The sequence below is a fragment of the Stegodyphus dumicola genome, chromosome 3, assembly GCF_044657685.1.
Source record: "Stegodyphus dumicola isolate Sdum_Otavi_A_Nest chromosome 3, ASM4465768v1".
Taxonomy (NCBI): domain Eukaryota; kingdom Metazoa; phylum Arthropoda; class Arachnida; order Araneae; family Eresidae; genus Stegodyphus; species Stegodyphus dumicola.
In genome coordinates, this window is record NC_140770.1 from 72,927,571 (window position 1) to 72,948,004 (window position 20,434).

Sequence of the window (20,434 nt, forward strand, 5' to 3'; positions counted from 1 at the left end):
CACACTGTAAGTTAGAGATGATTTATATTTATAACAATTAAAATCAAAAATGAAAAATTTTTTTTAGTTTGTTCTTATAGCATATAAATCGACTTTTAATTAACTGCATACAGCATTAACATTTTACTTATTGTACATCAGGAAGTATTAATTTATTAATAGTTATTGCAACTTATCAGTTCATAATGCATTATATATGTTACCGTGAAAGACCGAAATTGGAGAATGTCGACTTTCACCGGAGAATGTCAACATTCACCAAATACGTCGGTGAAAGATCGAATATTTCTTTACATTCCTGTACATTCGGACCCTCACCGGTGTATGTCGACAATCACAGATATGCTCTGGTGTAGGTCGAAAAGAGAGGAGTATATGTACACGCTGCCATTTCAAAAGGAAGTGTTCCCCAAATAAATACAGTTGTAAAAGCAAGGGCCTCTTGTGCAAGTCAAAGTGTCATAATAGTTTAAGTTCTTGCAATAAATAAGATTTGAATCGCATAATTTGGTAAGTTTATAACTTCTATTATTTTCCTTTCTCATTTTGAATGTACTGTGTGTTTTAAGTTCTTATTCTGAGTCTCGAGTGCGTTTTTTCGCGAATAAATTACGGAGAAGGAAATATAATATTCTTATATGTTCGACATTCCCCATTTCGGACATACATCAAGCGACTATGTGAATGTTGACATTCACCGGTGAAAGTAGACATTCTCCAGATTTCAGTGTTTCACCGTAACATATAGATAAAATAATATAAACATAAAGATGAGGAAATGTTTAATGGGAAATTACTCTTTCCATTACATAATGCATGTAACTAAATGTGTTTAAATACCGCAAAATATGTATTTGTATATTTGGTAAAAAGGGGGATAATAAATTTCATTGAAAAACATTTTGATGGGTAGTTATGTATATGACTTATGATATGAACTGAATATGCAACTATCATACAAATACTATATCTAATTTACATAAAATTTAATTTTTATTTGCCTCTATAGTCAACCCTCTAAGGCATAATAGAGCATGGCTTAAGTAATAATTTTTGCAATACAATGTATTATGGAATGTGATATATGAATGCAGAGACATATTAAGTGTAAAGAGCATAGAGAACAAAATGCCATTTTAATGATGAATATTTACAAGAAATGATGATTGATATGTATCAGAATTGTTCAGATGAACTGTTACTAACTATAATACATGCATCACAATGACAAAGAAGTGATTGGCATATACTTTGAAAGCTATTCAGCAAGTCTCCGCTGCAGTGATGCTAATTGGCTGACAAGGTCTGCAGTAGAATCAATTTCTGTTTCGTAAACAAGATCCACAGTCATTGTAATGCATGAAGTTTGCATTATCCATTTGTACAATTCATTTATAATAATTCTCAAATATCTTGCTGTAATCATAAACAATTACCAAGGACTTTATTTTTTAAAATTTACTTAATTAATCAAATAAATCATGAATTAAATAGTGCAAAATTTTTACTATCACATTCTGTAAGTTGAAGATGATTTATATTTATGACAATTAAAATCAAAAATGAATGACAATTAAATGAAAAATGAATTAAACAAAATGCCATTTTAATGATGAATATTTACAAGAAATAATGATTGATATGTATCAGAATTGTTCAGATGAACTGTTACTAACTATAATACATGCATCACAATGACAAAGAAGTGATTGGCATATACTTTGAAAGCTATTCAGCAAGTCTCCGCTGCAGTGATGCTAATTGGCTGACAAGGTCTGCAGTAGAATCAATTTCTGTTTCGTAAACAAGATCCACAGTCATTGTAATGCATGAAGTTTGCATTATCCATTTGTACAATTCATTTATAATAATTCTCAAATATCTTGCTGTAATCATAAACAATTACCAAGGACTTTATTTTTTTAAATTTACTTAATTAATCAAATAAATCATGAATTAAATAGTGCAAAATTTTTACTATCACATTCTGTAAGTTGAAGATGATTTATATTTATGACAATTAAAATCAAAAATGAAACAAAGTATTTTTAGTTTATTCTTATAGCATTTAAATACACTTTTATTAACTGCATACAGCATTATTTTATGACACCAGGAAATATTAATTTATTAAAATTTGAAACTTCTCAGTTCATAATGCATTATGTATATAAAATACTATAAACATAAAGATGAGGAAATGTTTAATGCAAATTCCATTACATAATGCATGTAACTAAATATGTGTTTAAATACTGCAAAATATGTATCCTTCTAGCAGGTTTAATGAAATTTTTATATTCATTCTGCAGTTAAAACATGAAATACAATACCATTGCATTTTGTGGAGTTTTGAACAACAAAGACTTGAAAGCATTACCATGTCTAACAGCGCACAAATTTATCGCACACATATTTCTAAAAAGTTATTATTATTTCTAATTCGTACAATAAACACTAAAGATATTAAATGTGCTATAAACTAAATATCAGACTGATGCTACAAGTGTCCCAGAACAAATATACTGCAAATATGTTTAGTCAGAGAACGTAGGTCTGCTTAAGACAGATATTTCTAGCAACTGAGAAGTAAAACTGCCACTCTATGGGCAAATTTAAAGTTCCTCTGAATTCAGATTTCTGTACATAACTATGATATGAAGGCACACATTGCAAGAAAGAAAGTACAAGAAAATGTTTATAGATTACTTGCAATCAATGCACATAAAACAAATACTAAAAAGCTATAGAATAAACCATGTTTGAACATCGATGAGTACAGGGAAGTATAACAAAGCAAATGAAAACAGAAAATAAAGCATTAAATAAATATTTACAGGTGCAAGACACTTATTTTTACATATATTAGCAATATTTTATATTTTATTCAATTACGTGCTATTTCTAATTTAATACTCTTTGCTTGATAAGCAAACAGCAAACATAATAATATTTTTCGAACACATATCCCGATCTGCTGCAACGGATAATCCCTTAGCAGGGAAAAAGTATCACGCTGTCTTCCTAGAGGAAGTGCATCATCGGATGACAACCATAACGTAGTCTACCAAACCTCTGAACCAACCACTTACTAATCGCACAAAACGATACACACGAATGATGAGTTAGACGTTTTAGTAAAAAACTTCACAAATGATCTTTGCTCAGCCTATCATGATAACTCCAAATCTATTCTCGAGGACAACATCAAGCAAAATAAGCAAATTAAAGACCTTATTAAAAAACGAAACCATGCCAGAAAAGTTTGGCAAAGATCCAGGCATCCAGATGACAAATTCAGACTAAATGCTCTACATCATCAAGTCAGGACCCTTACACAAGAACACGCACGTAAACGCTGGGCTAATTACCTTGAAGGACCCTTAAAGGACAAACTTCAATCGCCTACACAGAAACTGAGAAAGCTCAGTCTTTAGCAGATTACTATGCTACTCAGTTTATCACCAACAACATTTCTAAACAAACACTTACGAACACTATTACACAATTCTTTTCACAACCCCGCACTGACAACAGCATCGCAGTTAATCCGGTTGACGTACTTGGCTATATCGAGTATATGAAAAAGAAAAAGAGCCCAGGAAATGACAATGTTACCAATGAAATGATAAAAAAAAATGGGACTACAGATGATATTCATATTGACTCGAATCATTCAATACATTATTGATCTTCGTTATTTCCCTCTCCAGTGGAAAACGGCAATCATTGTTCCCATCTTAAAACCGGGAAAGAAACCAAGTAAACCTGAATCATACAGGCCGATTAGCTTACTTCCCTCCTGCAGTAAAATTGCGGAATCCATCATTCTTAAAGCAATCCTAACGAATGCAGAAGAACGAGGAGTTCTGATTCCCGAACAATATGGTTTCTGGAAATAGCATTCAACACTACATCAACTTTACAGGGTAACAGAACTTCTTTCCTCTGGACTCCAGAAAAAAGTTTGGCAAAGATCCAGGCATCCAGATGACAAATTCAGACTAAATGCTCTACATCATCAAGTCAGGACCCTTACACAAGAACACGCACGTAAATGCTGGGCTAATTACCTTGAAGGACCCTTAAAGGACAAACTTCAATCGCCTACACAGAAACTGAGAAAGCTCAGTCTTTAGCAGATTACTATGCTACTCAGTTTATCACCAACAACATTTCTAAACAAACACTTACGAACACTATTACACAATTCTTTTCACAACCCCGCACTGACAACAGCATCGCAGTTAATCCGGTTGACGTACTTGGCTATATCGAGTATATGAAAAAGAAAAAGAGCCCAGGAAACGACAATGTTACCAATGAAATGATAAAAAAATGGGATATACTACTGTTGCAATATTTCTTGATATAGCTAAGGCCGTGTTTGGTTCGATGGCCTTATTTACAAACTAATCAAACTGGATTTTCCAGAATACATCATTATAAAACTCTATTCCTATCTATCTGATAGATACTGTATCGTTCGCATCAATAACAGCTACTCTAATAAACAAAAAAGTGTGCTGGTGTTCCCCAGGGGGCGCCACTTGCATCGCTACTCTATAATATTTATGCGAAAGATATACCACACACACAGGACACAACAATTGCTATGTACGCTGATGATACGACGATTCTCTCCCAAAATGCTTCTATTAGCTCAGCTGTCCAACATTCACAAACATACATCCACGCACTAGAGTCCTGGCTACTCAAATGGAAAATCAAAATCAATGTTGATAAGACTACAGCAGTCATGTTCACGAGAAAAAGAAACATCTCAGAGCAACTTTTTTTTATACTCCTATTCCCTGGACCAAGGAAGTCAAATACCTCGGTGTAATTCTAGATCACCATCTCACATGGAACTCCTACATCAAACACGTAATTTCCAAGTTTCGAGAAAGTAAAACTAAACCCCTTAATGTCTCGAAACAGCGTTTTAGCAATAGACCAAAAATTACTCATTTATAAGGCCATCCTGCGACCATTTCTCACTTATGCCTGCCCAGTCTGGGATATGTTTGCAAAACCTCTTTACGCAGAATCCAAACACTTCAAAACACCACCTTAAGGCAGATTACGAACTGTCCATGGTATGCTCGAACGGAAAAAATTCACCAAGAATGTAGAATTCCTCAAATATTAGAAGTTATGATTAAACTCTCAGAAAAATTCTATTAAAACCTAGATAAGCCAAATAACCCCTCAATTACAATCTTGAATTATGATACAAACTCTGCAGCAAACAGAAAGAAGCCCAAAGCCATCCTCCCTTCTATCGTCTAATTAATAAGTACTGGTTTCTGCCTTAATTTTTATCTTACTATCTCAATACTGATGAAGGCAATAATATAAATATTTTCTATATAAAATTCTTTTTTTAAATTTATAATAATAATAATAAAGAGAGAATTACTAAGCTTAAAATCAGCCCATCAGGCAACATTATATACCAAAATGACCAGGTAAAATTCAGCCTTAGAGCTAACTTAATACTGAACTGCATAATATAATTAATTAACCATAAACAGTCTAATTTAACTTTTCCCCTCCCCCTATTCTTTAGATCGCCCATCAAAATTAGTATGGTACTGGAAAGAGCCTTGCCCCTCCCCCCTAGCACACTACTGGTCAACTTGCTCAGTTATGCTTCTCCTCCAAGCCATTCACTGACCTGCATCCCCTGATTTGCCTCTGACTGCTGACGAAGCTCACTCACCTAGCTACGCACTTTCCGCCAAGACGTCTCATCGCTACACTCTGAAATTATTATCGTCACGTTTTTGTCACGTTTCCAATTCTCATTCTGCAACAGTATGGATTTTACTTGTACATTCTACTCCCTCACAAGATTTGTTATTCATCTCTACCTAGTCGCAAGATCTTCATGTAATTGCTCCAGAAATCTCATATTCAATGCCATCTAAATGCTATGTTCAAAATTCGGAAACTAGAATAATTTACTCTATTGGGATAGGGTCTGACCCAGGAGTCCGACTTCATTGAATTTCGTTCAACGAGACAATAAGCTGTTGCTCCTCTTTTAGGCGTTAAGGCTGTTCTCCGAATCTTATCGTAATCACGCTTTTCTCATATATTTTCCTCTTCTCCTTAGCTGCTATTCCTCACATGATATTTACTATTCACGCTAAACTGACTCTGCGGTTTACCACCTGCGGTTACATCTTATAACGACACTGGACTTGCCACCCCCCGTTTTTTTTTTTTTTTTTTTTTTTTCCGCCGCTGCTAGTGCGGACGTCACTCTCTTTTTTCCGCCTCCCACACTTCCTTCCACCCTACTCTTTCTCCTCCTACCCGATCCTTATCAGAAGTCGAGTGAAAACATGTTTCTACATCTTGACACTCGAAGATTAAAAAAAAAAAAAACGATCTGTGAGATTTACTCAAGGAGTCTATTCTAACCTCCTTGGATTTACTTCCGTTGGCATAATAAAATGTTGCCCACGTCCTTAAAGGAGCTATGGCGCTATCAAGGCTGTTCTCCGAAGAATATCCTACCTGAAGTATCTAAAAAAAGTCTTTTTTTTTAATGGGAATGTGTTAATTTTGACACCTTATTTCCAGTTCACTAAATTCAAAATAAATTATTATGTATTTGAATCGTGTCAAAATTAAGTGCATAGCCTCCTCATGCGCAGTTTTTTCCTCCCTTTAATTGCGGTTAACTAGTTAACTGTTAAATCCGCGTAGTGTGCGCAAGGAAAACAAACGTGTTGAGTGAGTGAATTCAATTTTGTTTTGCGGGATTTTAATATATTATTTTTGTATTATGGCTGGTGAAACTTCGTTAGCTAGACAGCTTAAAAAATTGGCTGTTCCACAAACTACTTTGCTTATTCCAGAGAAAATTAAAAAATCTTTCTTATTCGACCACCGGGATGCCGCTGGTTTAGATCGCGATATTATTTTCGCTTATGGTACAACAGGACTTGACAAACTTAAGATAATCAATCCATTGTTCCAAAAATTTGAGCAGAATTTGTTCAGTTTAAGTTACAAAGAATTTGAACGATCCGTACAAAGTGACAGTGTAAACAAAAAGTTGGATGAGAATATTACGGAGTTTCTTCGAATGCTTTCTCCCTATTTTCTAATACGAGCTGCTCATGAAGCTTTAGAATGGCTGGTATATCGATTTCATATACATATGTATAATGTTGATGAACTTGTTGCATCTGCATTACCGCACTGCCAAACGTCTGTTTTTGTGCGAGTTATTCAACTGTTGAATTTGGACGACGACAACAGATGGTCATGGTTAAAACCCGTGCAGAAGTCTGGTGTTCATCTCGAATATTCTGCAGTCTTAAATCATTTTAATTCTGATCGTGGCTTCAGAAAATTTGTCTGCGATTTGGCACCGAATGTTCTGAAAGTGTATGGAATGGGCAATGTAGCTGTTGCAACACCAGTTATTTCATTTTCAATGCTTACAATCTACTATGCACTCGATATATGTGACAAAGTGACTGATAATTTGATTACATTTATTTTTCCTTATATATTAGCTGGACTTAAATCAAAATTCAATAAATACATTTCTTGTTCATATGTTATTATTGGGAAAATAATGATGAAAGTAAAGTTATCAGATGTGTTAGTGTCAGATTTATTGTTAAAAGTGTTTGAAAATGTTCAGGTGGATTTATTGGAGGAAATATTTAAATTGTTGTTGGTGATATATCAACAACAAGATCTCAAGACGATTCCAGAAAAATTATTCCCTTTTTTGTGGTCTGAAAGTCTTACATTGAAATATTTGGAAAGTCTAACTGAAAAATATGAGGCTTCATCTTTACTTAATGCTTTTATTAGAAGTTCTGTGCCTTATTTATACGAGTTGCAGCAGAATAAGTCTACCTCAAAAGGGAGAAAATTCTGCTGGTTTTTTAAATATATGCTGACCAATGTTAAACTAAATGAAAAGTGTGTTATTTTACTCTTCAACGAAGTTTTAAAATTCTATTTGAAATATCTTGCCAAAAAGCAAGGCAATTATGCCAAACAGTCCTTGAAAGAGAGTGCAAAATATTTGCTAAAATTTATAGAAACTAAATATCCTGAATATTTTGATAAAGCTATTAATTCCTTCTTAAATAAGAAAAAAATGAATGCTAACGAACATTTGTGCGAACTGATTAATGCTTCGGTCTGCAGTGTGAAGTACAAAATCCTGCCTGATGTGCAGACATGCTTAGTCCTTGCATTGAATCATGTTAATATGAATGTAAGGAAAAATGCAGTTAAAAATTTAATAAAAAAGTCATTGAAAGACGTTGCTGATAAGGAATTCATTTCAAATTCTTTATACGAAAGATTGTATGATGATTCTAGTGTGGTGATGCAAGTTTTATCACATCCTAAAGCCCTTCTTCAGTTGCTTGAAAGACAAAAAATGCATATTGCATTTGAACACATATTAAGAAAAAATATCTGTAAGGATTCTCAATGGTATCATGCTCAGATGCAGTGTTTGGATATTTTGGGCTGTTCTTTTGATGGAGTATTCGAGGAATCTTTCGATTTATGGCATACTCTACTTCCTTTTCTTTTTCCTGTAAACCGTAAGAATTTTGAAGGCTTTATTAAAATTTTAAATTCTAATGTATGTGATATTTTGCCAATATTTCAAATTGTGAAGTCTTCAAAAAGAATTGATATTCATGGGAAAAGCATCAGTGATGAAAATTTGATTCAGCTGAATTCTGTTATTATATCATGTGCAAAAGAGTACCTTGACAAATTAGATCAGTCAACCAAATCTTTATTTTTGTCATTATTACACCAGAAAGTGTTGAGTGTAAAATGTAATTCCCTTTTTGTCATATATGGTTTTATTTTGGGTCATGGAATTTTAACTGAGAATAATTTAGATCAGAAATTAGATATGGTAAAAAATTTATTATCATTTTTAAAATTTATTCTCTCAAACCCTCACCAGCTGTGGATAGCATTTGGTCAGTGTGTCTCTGAACATGCAATTATCAGTAGTAATATTGATGCTCTTTTGAATGGCAAGTTCCCCTCTTCGGTAATTAGTTTTTCATTTTTGAATGCTATAAAAAGTGTAAGTTTAGATGGGGATGATTTAGGCTATAATCATTGGCCCAATATGGATGCATTTCAAATTTTAAATCTTTTATTTGAATTTTGTATCATTCAGATGAACTCACTTAAAGGAATACTATCGGAGAGTTTCAGAATACTTCAGATGGAATTTATTCGTGTACATTTTTCAGACGTTAAACGTTTCTTCTGGTTTTTGTCACAGTATTGGTGCAACTTTAATGAACAGTACACTACCTTGATTCATTTAGGTTCTCTTAAGATTACAGAAACATATTTTCAGCAATCTCGTGTGATGGATTGGTTTTTTGACAGTTATGTACCTTTTATTTCTCTCATCAAAGCTGTAGTATCTTCAGTAGAAGGTACACGTGAAGCTGCACTGAATTTATTATCAACTCTTTTGCAAAATACTCAGCATTGTGAACATGCACTCAAATATCTAGCTGAAGATATATGCAGGAATTCTGAAGAAATAAAAATAGATCTTAGGCAGTGTTTTTATGTTATACATGATTGGTTAGCTCCTGCTGCTGAAAATTCTAATGCACAGGTTTCTAAACTTCCACTTAGAACATTAGTTTTAGAAAATTTTCTTAAAATTATGTCTGATAATCATACTCCATATGATATAAAATATTTCATTTTATTAAGTCTTGAAAAGATAGATAGTGTTAATCTTTTATCAGCATACATTCCTGTTTTGAAACATTTTATTGAACAGTTAAAAGATGGAAAAGAATCTGCTGATGGACTTGTACTGAATATTGTAAAATTACTTTTATGTAAATATACTCCTAAAACTGCTTCATGCTTGGTGGATAAAAAAATAGAAACTATTATCCTTTTTGAATGTTTGCAGTGTGTCATTGATAAAAATCAACTTGAAGAGATGGATGTTGAAGATGACAATGACAAAAATCAACTTGAAGAGATGAATATTGAAGAAGTTGATGACAAAAATCAGTTTGAAGAGATGGATGTTCAAGAAGATGTCAGAGTAATAAAACAAACTATGAAGGATAGGTCAGTTCAGTTGTTAACTTTGAAGATCATCACTAAAGAATTTTTCAGTGCAATTCCATCATCTTCAGTGCAACAGAAACTTCTCAATACACTCATAGAATTGTACATCACTTCAACACTCGATATAAATTCAGCTGTTAGAAAAGTATTAAGGAAGTTATGCACGTATGCACATTTACTTTTAAAAGATTTGCAGATGGCAGAGTTAGTTACGTCAAAAGGTACATCTTTGAAAGAAATGAAGAAATCAAAAATTAAAGAAAGTGCATTATCTGAAAATTCTAATGCATTAAACAAAGGGCCGTGGAAAAAGGTCATTGTCTTACTAGAAATAATACAAAATAAAAAAAAGTTAGAAAAAAGAGAACTTCTAATTCCAGAACTTTTTCAGCTTTTAAATAAAAGTTTGAATTTTGATAGCAATACGTCAGTTGAGTATTTGAGACAGTTAATTCTTTCCACAATATACAACTGCTGCCAAGAACTTGGGACTAGTGGCCTTGATGAAAGGCAGTTCCAAGTAGAACTGATTGTTCAATGTATTCGCTCATCTACAAATCCTAAAACTCATCATGAATCATTATTATTGCTGAATCTTGCTGCAAGTATGTTTCCAGACTATGTTTTAAGTAATGTGATGTCAATTTTTACCTTTATGGGATCCAGTCTTGTTCGTCAAGATGACAGTTATAGTTTCCAAGTTATCTCCCAAACAATTGAGACAATTGTACCATCACTTCTGGCAGCCAGTAGCCATCAAGAAGAAAGTGAGGCTGTTCAAGTAGTGGCATCAGTCATTCGTGTTTTTGTGGAATCCCTTTCAGATATTCCAGGGCATCGTCAATTACCTTTATTTACAAAACTCATTACAACTCTGGATGCTTCAAAGTATTTATGGATTCCTTTAGGACAGATTTGTGATCACTATGCTACAGTATTTCATAACATAACATCTGAAGATGTAGATAATTGGAAAATTGCACCAACACTTGAATTTGCTATAAATTTACACAAACACTTTTCACCTAGTGTTCAAATAGATACATGTATAAAATTGATCAACTTTCTTGGAATGTTGCCCGATTCAAAAGAAGATTTGGAAACAAATGCTGAAGTAATTTCTAAATTTAAAGAACCATTTAGTGTTATCAGTCACTCTGATAAACAGTTGCAAGTGTACAAGCATAATGTTTTATCTTACATAAATATCTGGTTGTCATCGCAAGCATTTGTGAGTCAAGTGTCAGAGTTGGATTTAAAAGCACAATATAGTTTAGAAGAGAAATATGAACAGTTATTAGAAGCAACTTTAAGTTATTTGCAACATCAGATTAACATTAGTAAGTTACATGCGAATGATCAAAGAACTGCAAATAATCTCATGCCTTTGTTATATAATTTGGTAAGTCATATTAATTTGTTGTTGCCATGTAATTTATTCATAAGGGTTGTGCGCGGATTGTTCCGTAATACAGATTTGATTATACAAAAAAATGCTATAGAGTTATTGATTGCAAAATTAGAACAACATAATCTGTTTTCTGATGAAAATTACGAATCTTTAGTAAAGTTACTAAAACCATTGATTAAAATTGTTAAAACATATACAGAAATAGAAAAGTCTGAATTGGTAAGCTCAGCTGTAAATCAACAAACTGCATTATATTCTTTGCATTTGCTAGCTAAAGTTATTGGGCATAAGTATCCATTAAAGTTTTTTAAAGTTCTTCGGATTACGATAAAAATTTTAAGTGATAAGGAAAATCAGCCAGAGCTTGCCATAAATGCTTTGCTGTGTCTTGCTCAGTTGTGCGTTTGTTTGAATGTTAAAGTGTTACTGCAGTTAAATTCATTTATGCCAATAATAGTTGATCTACTTCATGATGATAGAACTATAAATTTAAATGAATGCTTAGTGATCAGTATAATTACTGCACTACAAAGTTTGATTGAAAATATTGGACAATTTTTAAGCAGTTATATGGAGTCCCTTGTGACAGGAATTTGCAAACTTGCAATCAAATATTCTGCAAGCAAAGCTGTTTGTGAAAAACTGCATGTCTTACGATGTTTATTAGCTAAAGAAATATCTCTCAGAGTTTTACTTTCTTCAGTAGAAAGTGGTTATACAAAGCTTTTATCTGAGAATAAAAATGCTGTCATTCCATTAATGGAAATTTTTGAAGAAAAATTAAATTGTTGCAAATATGAGGACATTGAAGCATGTTCGCCACAGCTGCAAAAATTTTATATTTTGCTTTTGGATTTTCGAAATCTGAATTCTTCGGATTCTCCAGAATTTATTGAATCAGTCGAAGACAGCATAATTTCCTGTTTGAAAACTTTCATTTTAAAATTGTCTGTGACTCGTTTTCGAACATTTTTTCAGAAAGTGTACCAGTGGGCAATATCAGCTGAGGAACAAGAGCAAAAACTTAGAATTTTTACTTTTTACAGATTAACATGTGAATTATCACAATCTTTAAAAAATTTGTTTGTGCTGATGGCTAAATATTTCCTTAGGCATGCTGCAAATATTTTGGACCGAAACAATTGTTCAAAGACGGGCAGTTATTTTGAAGAAAGTATCGCCATGTCATCACAACTTTTGAACTGTATTCTGGATACCTTGAATTTCTGCCTTTTATATGACGATGGTCAACTTTTAGATAAAGAGAATTTTGAAATATTGATGCAGCCTTTAGTGGATCAGTTAGAAAATATACATGATGAAGCATTGTATCAAGAAATGGTAGAAAGTCATTTATCCAGCTGTATTGCACATTTCATGGCAGCAGTATCTGATCATGCATTATGGAAAAAACTGAATTACCAAATTTTATTAAAGACAAGACATGATTCTCCAAAATTAAGATTTGCAGCTCTTCAAGTTATACGTGATGTTGTGCAAAAGATGGGGGATAATTATCTTACATTATTGCCAGAATCAATACCATTCCTTGCAGAAATAATGGAGGATGAAAGCTTTGAGGTTGAACAAGAATGTCAGTCAGTTATTATTGAAATGGAAAAAATTCTAGGTGAACCAATAAGAAAGTACTTTTAATAACTAAATTCATATCTTGTAAATAAGTATTAAATTTTGAATAGCATTTAAACTACTATTTTATTGTGGAAAATCAAGTGTTCCTTCACTTTTGAATTGTAATAAAACAAAATATAGAGCATTTAAATTTCTTTATATTCATTAATGAAAATTTTTAATTTACACATTTGGGGTTTTTAAAACTCAAGTTATTTCGAAATAAATAAAGTTAATTTTGTTTCACAGTATGTATAGAATGCTGAATTCCATTTTTAGGTATATGTTTCATGCTAATAATGTAATTATTTACTTATTTATTCAATTGCCACATCGTGCATTTATAAACAAAAGTATATTTTGAGAAACAGAGGTTAAACATTGATGATTTTGAGTAATACTTGATACTTAAAAAAATCATTGTTTTTCATTTAATTTTTACATTAATTTTAACTATGTATACCTTCTCAGAATTTACTAATTTGTAAAATTTAACTCTTATTTACCATCACTATGAATAAAGAAGCTTCATTCATTTTAAAAGATGTCTCAAATTATATTCTAAGCTAACTTCTTCCTTTTTTCCAACCCATTTAAATAAATATTAAACCATGAAGTGCATTTTTGGAAATTTTCCCCAATAAATTGATTAAAGAAACTGATTTTTGCAAAATTTAGTAATTTAATATTTTTTAATTTGGGTGATCATATTTCACATAGGATTTTGTATTGTTTTTATCATTTGAGTCTGTTACTATTTGAACAAAGGTAAAATATTATTCTTTTATACTTAATACATTTGTTATTAATTAACAAATTAAACTATTAAAAAGCAGTAGATGCAGTCCTTAAGAATAATATTTTTTGGGGGGAAATTGCAGAATTGCACACTGCTTGGCGCGTTTTTAAAAATTGCACATACTCTGTATTCATGTACACATCAACCTATTTTCACTTAAAAAAAATCCCAGAATGCACAAAAATGGCATTGTGCACTCCTTTGACTTAATCCATGTACACATCGATCATTTTCACTTAAAAAGTCAAAGAAAATTGACAAAAATCCAAACCATCTTGTAAAAAGCGCCAAACAAATAAGTGGGTGATTCTGCACTTTAGCCTTTTTTTTATTTTTTAATCTAATTGATTTAAATAAAAAATGAATGTAACTCATAATTCATTAAATATTTTTATAGAATTGCATTATGTTTTTTCACTCTATACAGAAGAGATATAACATTCCCATGTTAATATAAGTGCATATTCAACCAATATCCCATAAAATGTTTTGCTATTCTACTTGGCCTATCTCTACATCACCTGGATAATAACTACTGATAAACCATCTGAAACTTAAAAATAACTTTTGGGTGATCGTTAAAAATCCAAGCATTTTGATTTTTTTTTTTTTTTTAATTTGAAAAAGTCTGATCTTTTAAAGTTAAAATTCTTTGCAGCTGGAAAGTCTAATCCGAATTTTGTACTTTCTGAAAAAGTTTTAACTGAATAAAAAGCCTTGGATACAGATTTGTACTGAAGAAGTAATCTAACAATTTTCTTACTTGAAAAATAGTCTGTGGTAAATTGTAATGTAAAAGAAAATAGGGCTCAATTGTTCCCTTGACAAATAATAACTTGAAAAAAAAACGTGCACTTCCTTGTTCATTCTGTAAGCCTTTTGTGACATTTGAAATTTGTGTGCTACAGTTTTAATAATTCTGAAACTCAAGTGTGATCATGCTAATTAGGATGTACTAAATATTCTGTGATATAGCTATACATTATATATATATATATATATATAAAAGTGATATAACTAAATTCTAGATGAAATTTTTTAAATATATAAATATATAATAGCAGACATCAAGTCTGCTATGCTCCTTTTTAAAATTAGAAATATTTTAAATGTGAAAAGTGCATTAGATAAATAATTTAAGATATGTTGTAATGAGAACATAATATTTTTCTGCTGTTATCCACTAATGTTTCTTCATGAAACATTTAATATAATTGAATGAAATGAGAATTTATTTTCATGACACTTTATACAGTGTGTAAGGAGGAATGCAGTACAAAGTCCGAGATCCGAACTCGTCGGGACTTCGGTGATTCTGGATTTGTGATTTTTTCCGATATTAGATCATCAGTTTAAATCTAGTAAGATGGCATGTAGAAATTATAAAATCAAAAGTATTAAATCATGCTTTATGAAATACAGTCGCATGTGCATAATACCTTTATGCATGCGCATATGCGTTTACGTATACGCGTTTAATGTATAACGGACGGTATAAGCTAAGCTAAAATTATCTATTTCAGTTAATGTTATGATTGCATTGTTCCTTAATCTTCAAATTGTATCCGGCTTATTATTTTTTGCAGACTGTTAGAGCAATTTTATAAAAGTAAGCTTGAACTTTTGATTATGTCAAATAGAATTTCCGATTCTGGAGCTGCCGAAGGATCTACAAAGTGAAAGCATGTTTCGATGTCCGTTAAACAAAAAGTGGAATTGCTGCAAAAAATGGATAAAGGCATGAAGAAAGTGACAGAGAGGTGATTTGTATCTCTAACCATTCCGAAATTTCACGCTGCTCCGCGGGGGAAAAACGTCGCGGCGCGCAATGAACTGGAAGTTGATTTGTCAGCACTATCAGGGCAGATGTTTTTATTTTATTTGGCTTATAATTCATTACTAAATGTAGTATTTCATCTCGATGTACTCTTTCTTTGATATGATTTAAATCAAATTCATCATAAATATCACAAATACACATCAAATAGTTTTCTGGTTGCAATTTTCTAATTTCGACTATGCGTAACGTAAGCTTTATGCATGCGCGCGTTGAAAGAAATGTTTAATAAAGTAAACAAATAAATATTAAGCTTTTTTTGTAAATTTTGATACCCTTTAGACCATAATTGTTCTTTATTTCATAAATTATGGTTTCATATTTTTAATTTTATAATTTCTGCATGCCACCTTACCAGATTTAAAGTGATGATCTATAATCCGCAAATGCTGAAGTCCTGACGAGTCCGGATTAAAGACTTTTGACTGTAATAAAGGACTTATAATCAAATGGGTATTAAAATTTAAAAAGAAGCTTAATATTTGTTTACTTTATTAAACATTTCTTTGAATTTACAATCATGTAAGTTGCTTCATTTCTTGTGCTAATATTTTCTCTTCAATTCTGTAAACAGACGTAATTTCTTGTTCATTTACAAAGTTCCACTGTTCAAGTTCTGCAGTGCTGTGCCGAGAATTCTGACTAACTTGTCAATCGAAATTTTTTCGGGTTTTCTTCCGCAAAGGATCCGTTGGTGCCAGTGCGTATTTATTTGCCAAGCTCACGCACGGCTAATCGGCTATGATTTTAGTGGTGTATAGTTAAGTTGCAAGATATTTATTATATGGTAGGCATGATTTTAGCGGTGTACAGTCACGTTATAAGATATTTAGCATATAGAAGTAAAATAAATAGGTTAATAATGACATTTAGCGGTGTATAGTTAACCCGGGAGAACGCGCGTCGCAATTAAATGACATACAAATGAAACGTATTATTACAATTCAGTAAAATAATGCATTCTGTATTAATTGCAACATTTATTATATAAAATAGCTTAAAAATAATGTTAATTTTAAGATTAATAATAAATAAATCAAAAGTACTTATGTTTTGTTCAGATGACTAGGAATCATTGATTTCCATGAAAAATTTTTTTTTATTTTTGAATGCAGTCATAATCCATATCATGCAGAACTATTACATGGAGAATGAGTTATATAATTAATTTTCAAATCAATTAGGCTCAAGAAGAATTAGATATTTTGTAGTTTATACATGAAGCTTCTATTTCACAGTGTTCTTGACATATATATTTTTTTACACTTCGTACAGTTTTTGATTTTCTGTCTTTTTCCCTTGAGCTCATGTAACATCTCTGGTAACATAATTTTATTTTCTTTGTTTGAAAATCTTCGTAGTATTCCTTCTCCTTCTGTTGTGATTTCAAATAAGGATCTAAAAGTGCAAAGGCCAAATCAGAAGTGCCTCCCATTCCTGAACTTCTCTAGTGGAGTTTTAGTAGATAAAAGCAACATCATTGAATTTATGCCAGCAATATTTAATAGCAAAAAAAAAAAAAAAAAAAAAAAAAAAAAATGTCCATAGGCCATCAGTTTGGTATTCTGGCCACAGAGTAAGTGCCACCCATTTCGTTGACTATATCAACTACTCCTTTTGTCATGTTATAAAACGTATTTACTTCAGATTTCTTCAAACTCCCGTGCTTTCATCAATATGGTTATCATTGTGCATAGTTGACAAAAGGCTAACACATTTGTTCTTTTCAGCCATATAAGAAAGTAGCATTATATCTTTTTGAAACCCCAAGAGAGTTGGATGCTGTTCTCTAATCTTATTCAACATAAATTCAGGTGGGATAATCTTCTTATCCTTTTTTTTTTTTTTTTTTTTTTCTGTAAGAAATTGGCCAATTCATACCAACTGCCTGTGGTAACGTTTCTTCCAGAATTGGATAATGGAGCTAGGATGCACTTTGCTTTTTCACAAGAACTGTTGACTTTCTTGTATGGCCCATCTGGCTGCTGACCTGAGTAAATTTCCATGCTGAAAGTATAGATTCTATAATCAACCATAATAAATATCTTAATACCATATCTTGCAGGTTTCTTAGGCATATACTGCTGAAAGGAGTATCGTCCTCGAAAAGGTTCTAGCTTTTCATTATATCATGTAGGGGAATACAAGTCATGTATTCCCCTACATGATATAATTTCTGAAAATTCTTGACAGAATTTTCGAACAAATCTGTTATTGGTGCTAATCACTCTTTCTTCTGCCATCCTGTGTTCCGACATTATTGAATTGTAATCGACATTATCCTTATAACAGATGTGGGAAAAACCAGCTGTTCCAGTATTTTAGAATTTGCATCAGGCCTGATGAAATTAAACATGACACCATTTTCTTCTGAATGACCATACGTATGAAAAAGGCAGATGAAATACGTATGAAAAGGCAGATGAAATACAGTATTCTCATTTCCATTTATGAAATAACCAATGCTGTTGACAAATTAATATGTACCCTAGGATAATTCCAGTTCCAGGATATCATCAAATTATTTCTCCTTATAACAGATGTGGGAAAAACCAGCTGTTCCAGTATTTTAGAATTTGCATCAGGCCTGATGAAATTAAACATGACACCATTTTCTTCTGAATGATGCAGCCATACGTATGAAAAAGGCAGATGAAATACTTCTCAAAATGTTGTATCTGAAATGAGTCGTAAATGCTTTACGTGAAACGTTCATGAATTGTTGCCAGACATTGACAAACCTATTTGTATTCTAAGAAAGATCATTTTAAATCTCTGTTATAGTGAGTGTCTTTGGAGAGTTGACAAAGTGGGTAACATAATCAATTGAGATTGTCATTATGCCACGCAGTAATAGCTTTAGGAGACATGACAGTGTGATAGCCCAAGATACTGAATACTGAAGATTGAAACTTGGGTCAAACTACCAGTATTCAGCAATTGTAGTGCTTAGCTGCTTGTGAACTTGAACAAAAGTATAAATATCTTGTTAGTGAAACTATGACATAAGAAAATTGGGAAAATTTATAAAGTTTTCAAGATTAAAACATGGTCGATTTTTGATATGAATCCCATGGTTCTGAAATGTTTTAAATATACTCCTGCCACACGGATAGAAGCTGAATGATCATTATCCTGCTTACAACAGATCTAACATGTCAATGTAGAATCTGAAGGAAAGTTTAGGTTATTCGAATATGGCAAAATATTCGAATATTTGTCATCTCAGAGAACCAATAATAATTTTTGTTTCATTCTAATCATCTATTGTGCACCTAGCATCCTCTGAAAAGTAGTTGTTAAAATGCGTAAAAAATATATCAAATTTTTAAGCACGAAAACTGATTTAATTCTTATTATTTTAGGTAAAAATAACAGTAATAAAAATAAAAACTTAATTATTTAAAACGTATACAGTCAAAAGTCGTTAATTCGGACACCCATAATCCAGAATGATCTATAATCCGGACCTCAAAGCTAAAAACTTTCTGCGCATAGGCATTTACGCATGCAGGTAAGACCTTTACGACTGCGCATATGCGTGTGCACAAGCGCAGAATATGTTTTCGCATGCACGTTTTATATATAACGGATGGTATAAGCTAAAATTATCTATTTCAGTTAATGTTGATGATTGCGTTGTTCCTTAATCTTCGAATTGTATCCAGCTTATTATTTTTTGCAGACTGTAAGAGCAATTTTATAAAAGTAAACTTGAACTTTCGATTATGTCAAATAGAATTTCTGATTCTGGAGCTCCCAAAGGATATACAAAACGAAAGTATGTTTCGATGTGCATCAAACAGAAAGTGGAATTGCTGCAAAAAATGGATAAAGACATGAAGAAGGTGACAGAGAGGTTAGTGAAAACGAAAAAATTTCGATTGACAAATTACACAGCAATTATAGGACTTGAACAGCGGAACTTTGTAACTGAACAAGAAATTATGTCTGGTTATAGAATTAAAGAGAATGTATTATTACATAAAAAACGAAGCATTTTAAACAACTTACATTGAAAGAAATGTTTAATAAAGTAAACAAATAAATATTAAGCTTTTTTTTTTTTTTTTTTTGTAAATTTTGATAACCTTTAGATCATAATTGTTCTTTATTTCATAAATTATGGTTTCATATTTTTAATTTTAGAATTTCTGCATGCCATCTTACGAGATTTAAACTGATGATCTATAATCCGGAAGAATCGATAATCCGGAATCGCCGAAGTCCCGACGAGTCTGGATTAACGACTTTTGACTGTATAGTAAAGTAATAGAAATTTTAAAAAAATTAATATCGTTTACACTAATGGATTAATTTTTTGTTGAAAATGTTGTTTTTTAAGATGGCTGGCAAATGTAAATAAACACATTTACTAAGAGTATAAAATGCTAAAGTAAGGTTAAATTATTACATTCATATAATAGAATAAAAACACCGCTATAAAAACATTGCGCCAACATTTAATCGGACTAAAATATTACTTAAATTGAATATCAAATTAAAAACATCATACCAATGTTTAAAAGAATTAAAATATTACTTAAATACTCTAAAATAAGTTTTATAGGATTTAATTATTTAACATTAAAACATATGTGGCAATAAATATCTCAGAAGTTTTTGAAAACAT

The 20,434-nt window shown here is 31.7% G+C and overlaps 1 protein-coding gene across 1 annotated transcript; it reads left to right on the forward strand.

Moving 5' to 3' along the window:
- Positions 1-6,717: 6,717 nt before the first annotated feature.
- Positions 6,718-14,368, forward strand: l(2)k09022 (HEAT repeat containing 1 homolog l(2)k09022). Its single transcript, XM_035376100.2, has one exon. It carries the CDS (start codon positions 6,800-6,802, stop codon positions 13,187-13,189), a length of 6,390 nt encoding a protein of 2,129 aa, XP_035231991.1. The 5' UTR covers positions 6,718-6,799; the 3' UTR covers positions 13,190-14,368.
- The last annotated feature ends 6,066 nt before the right edge of the window (positions 14,369-20,434 follow it).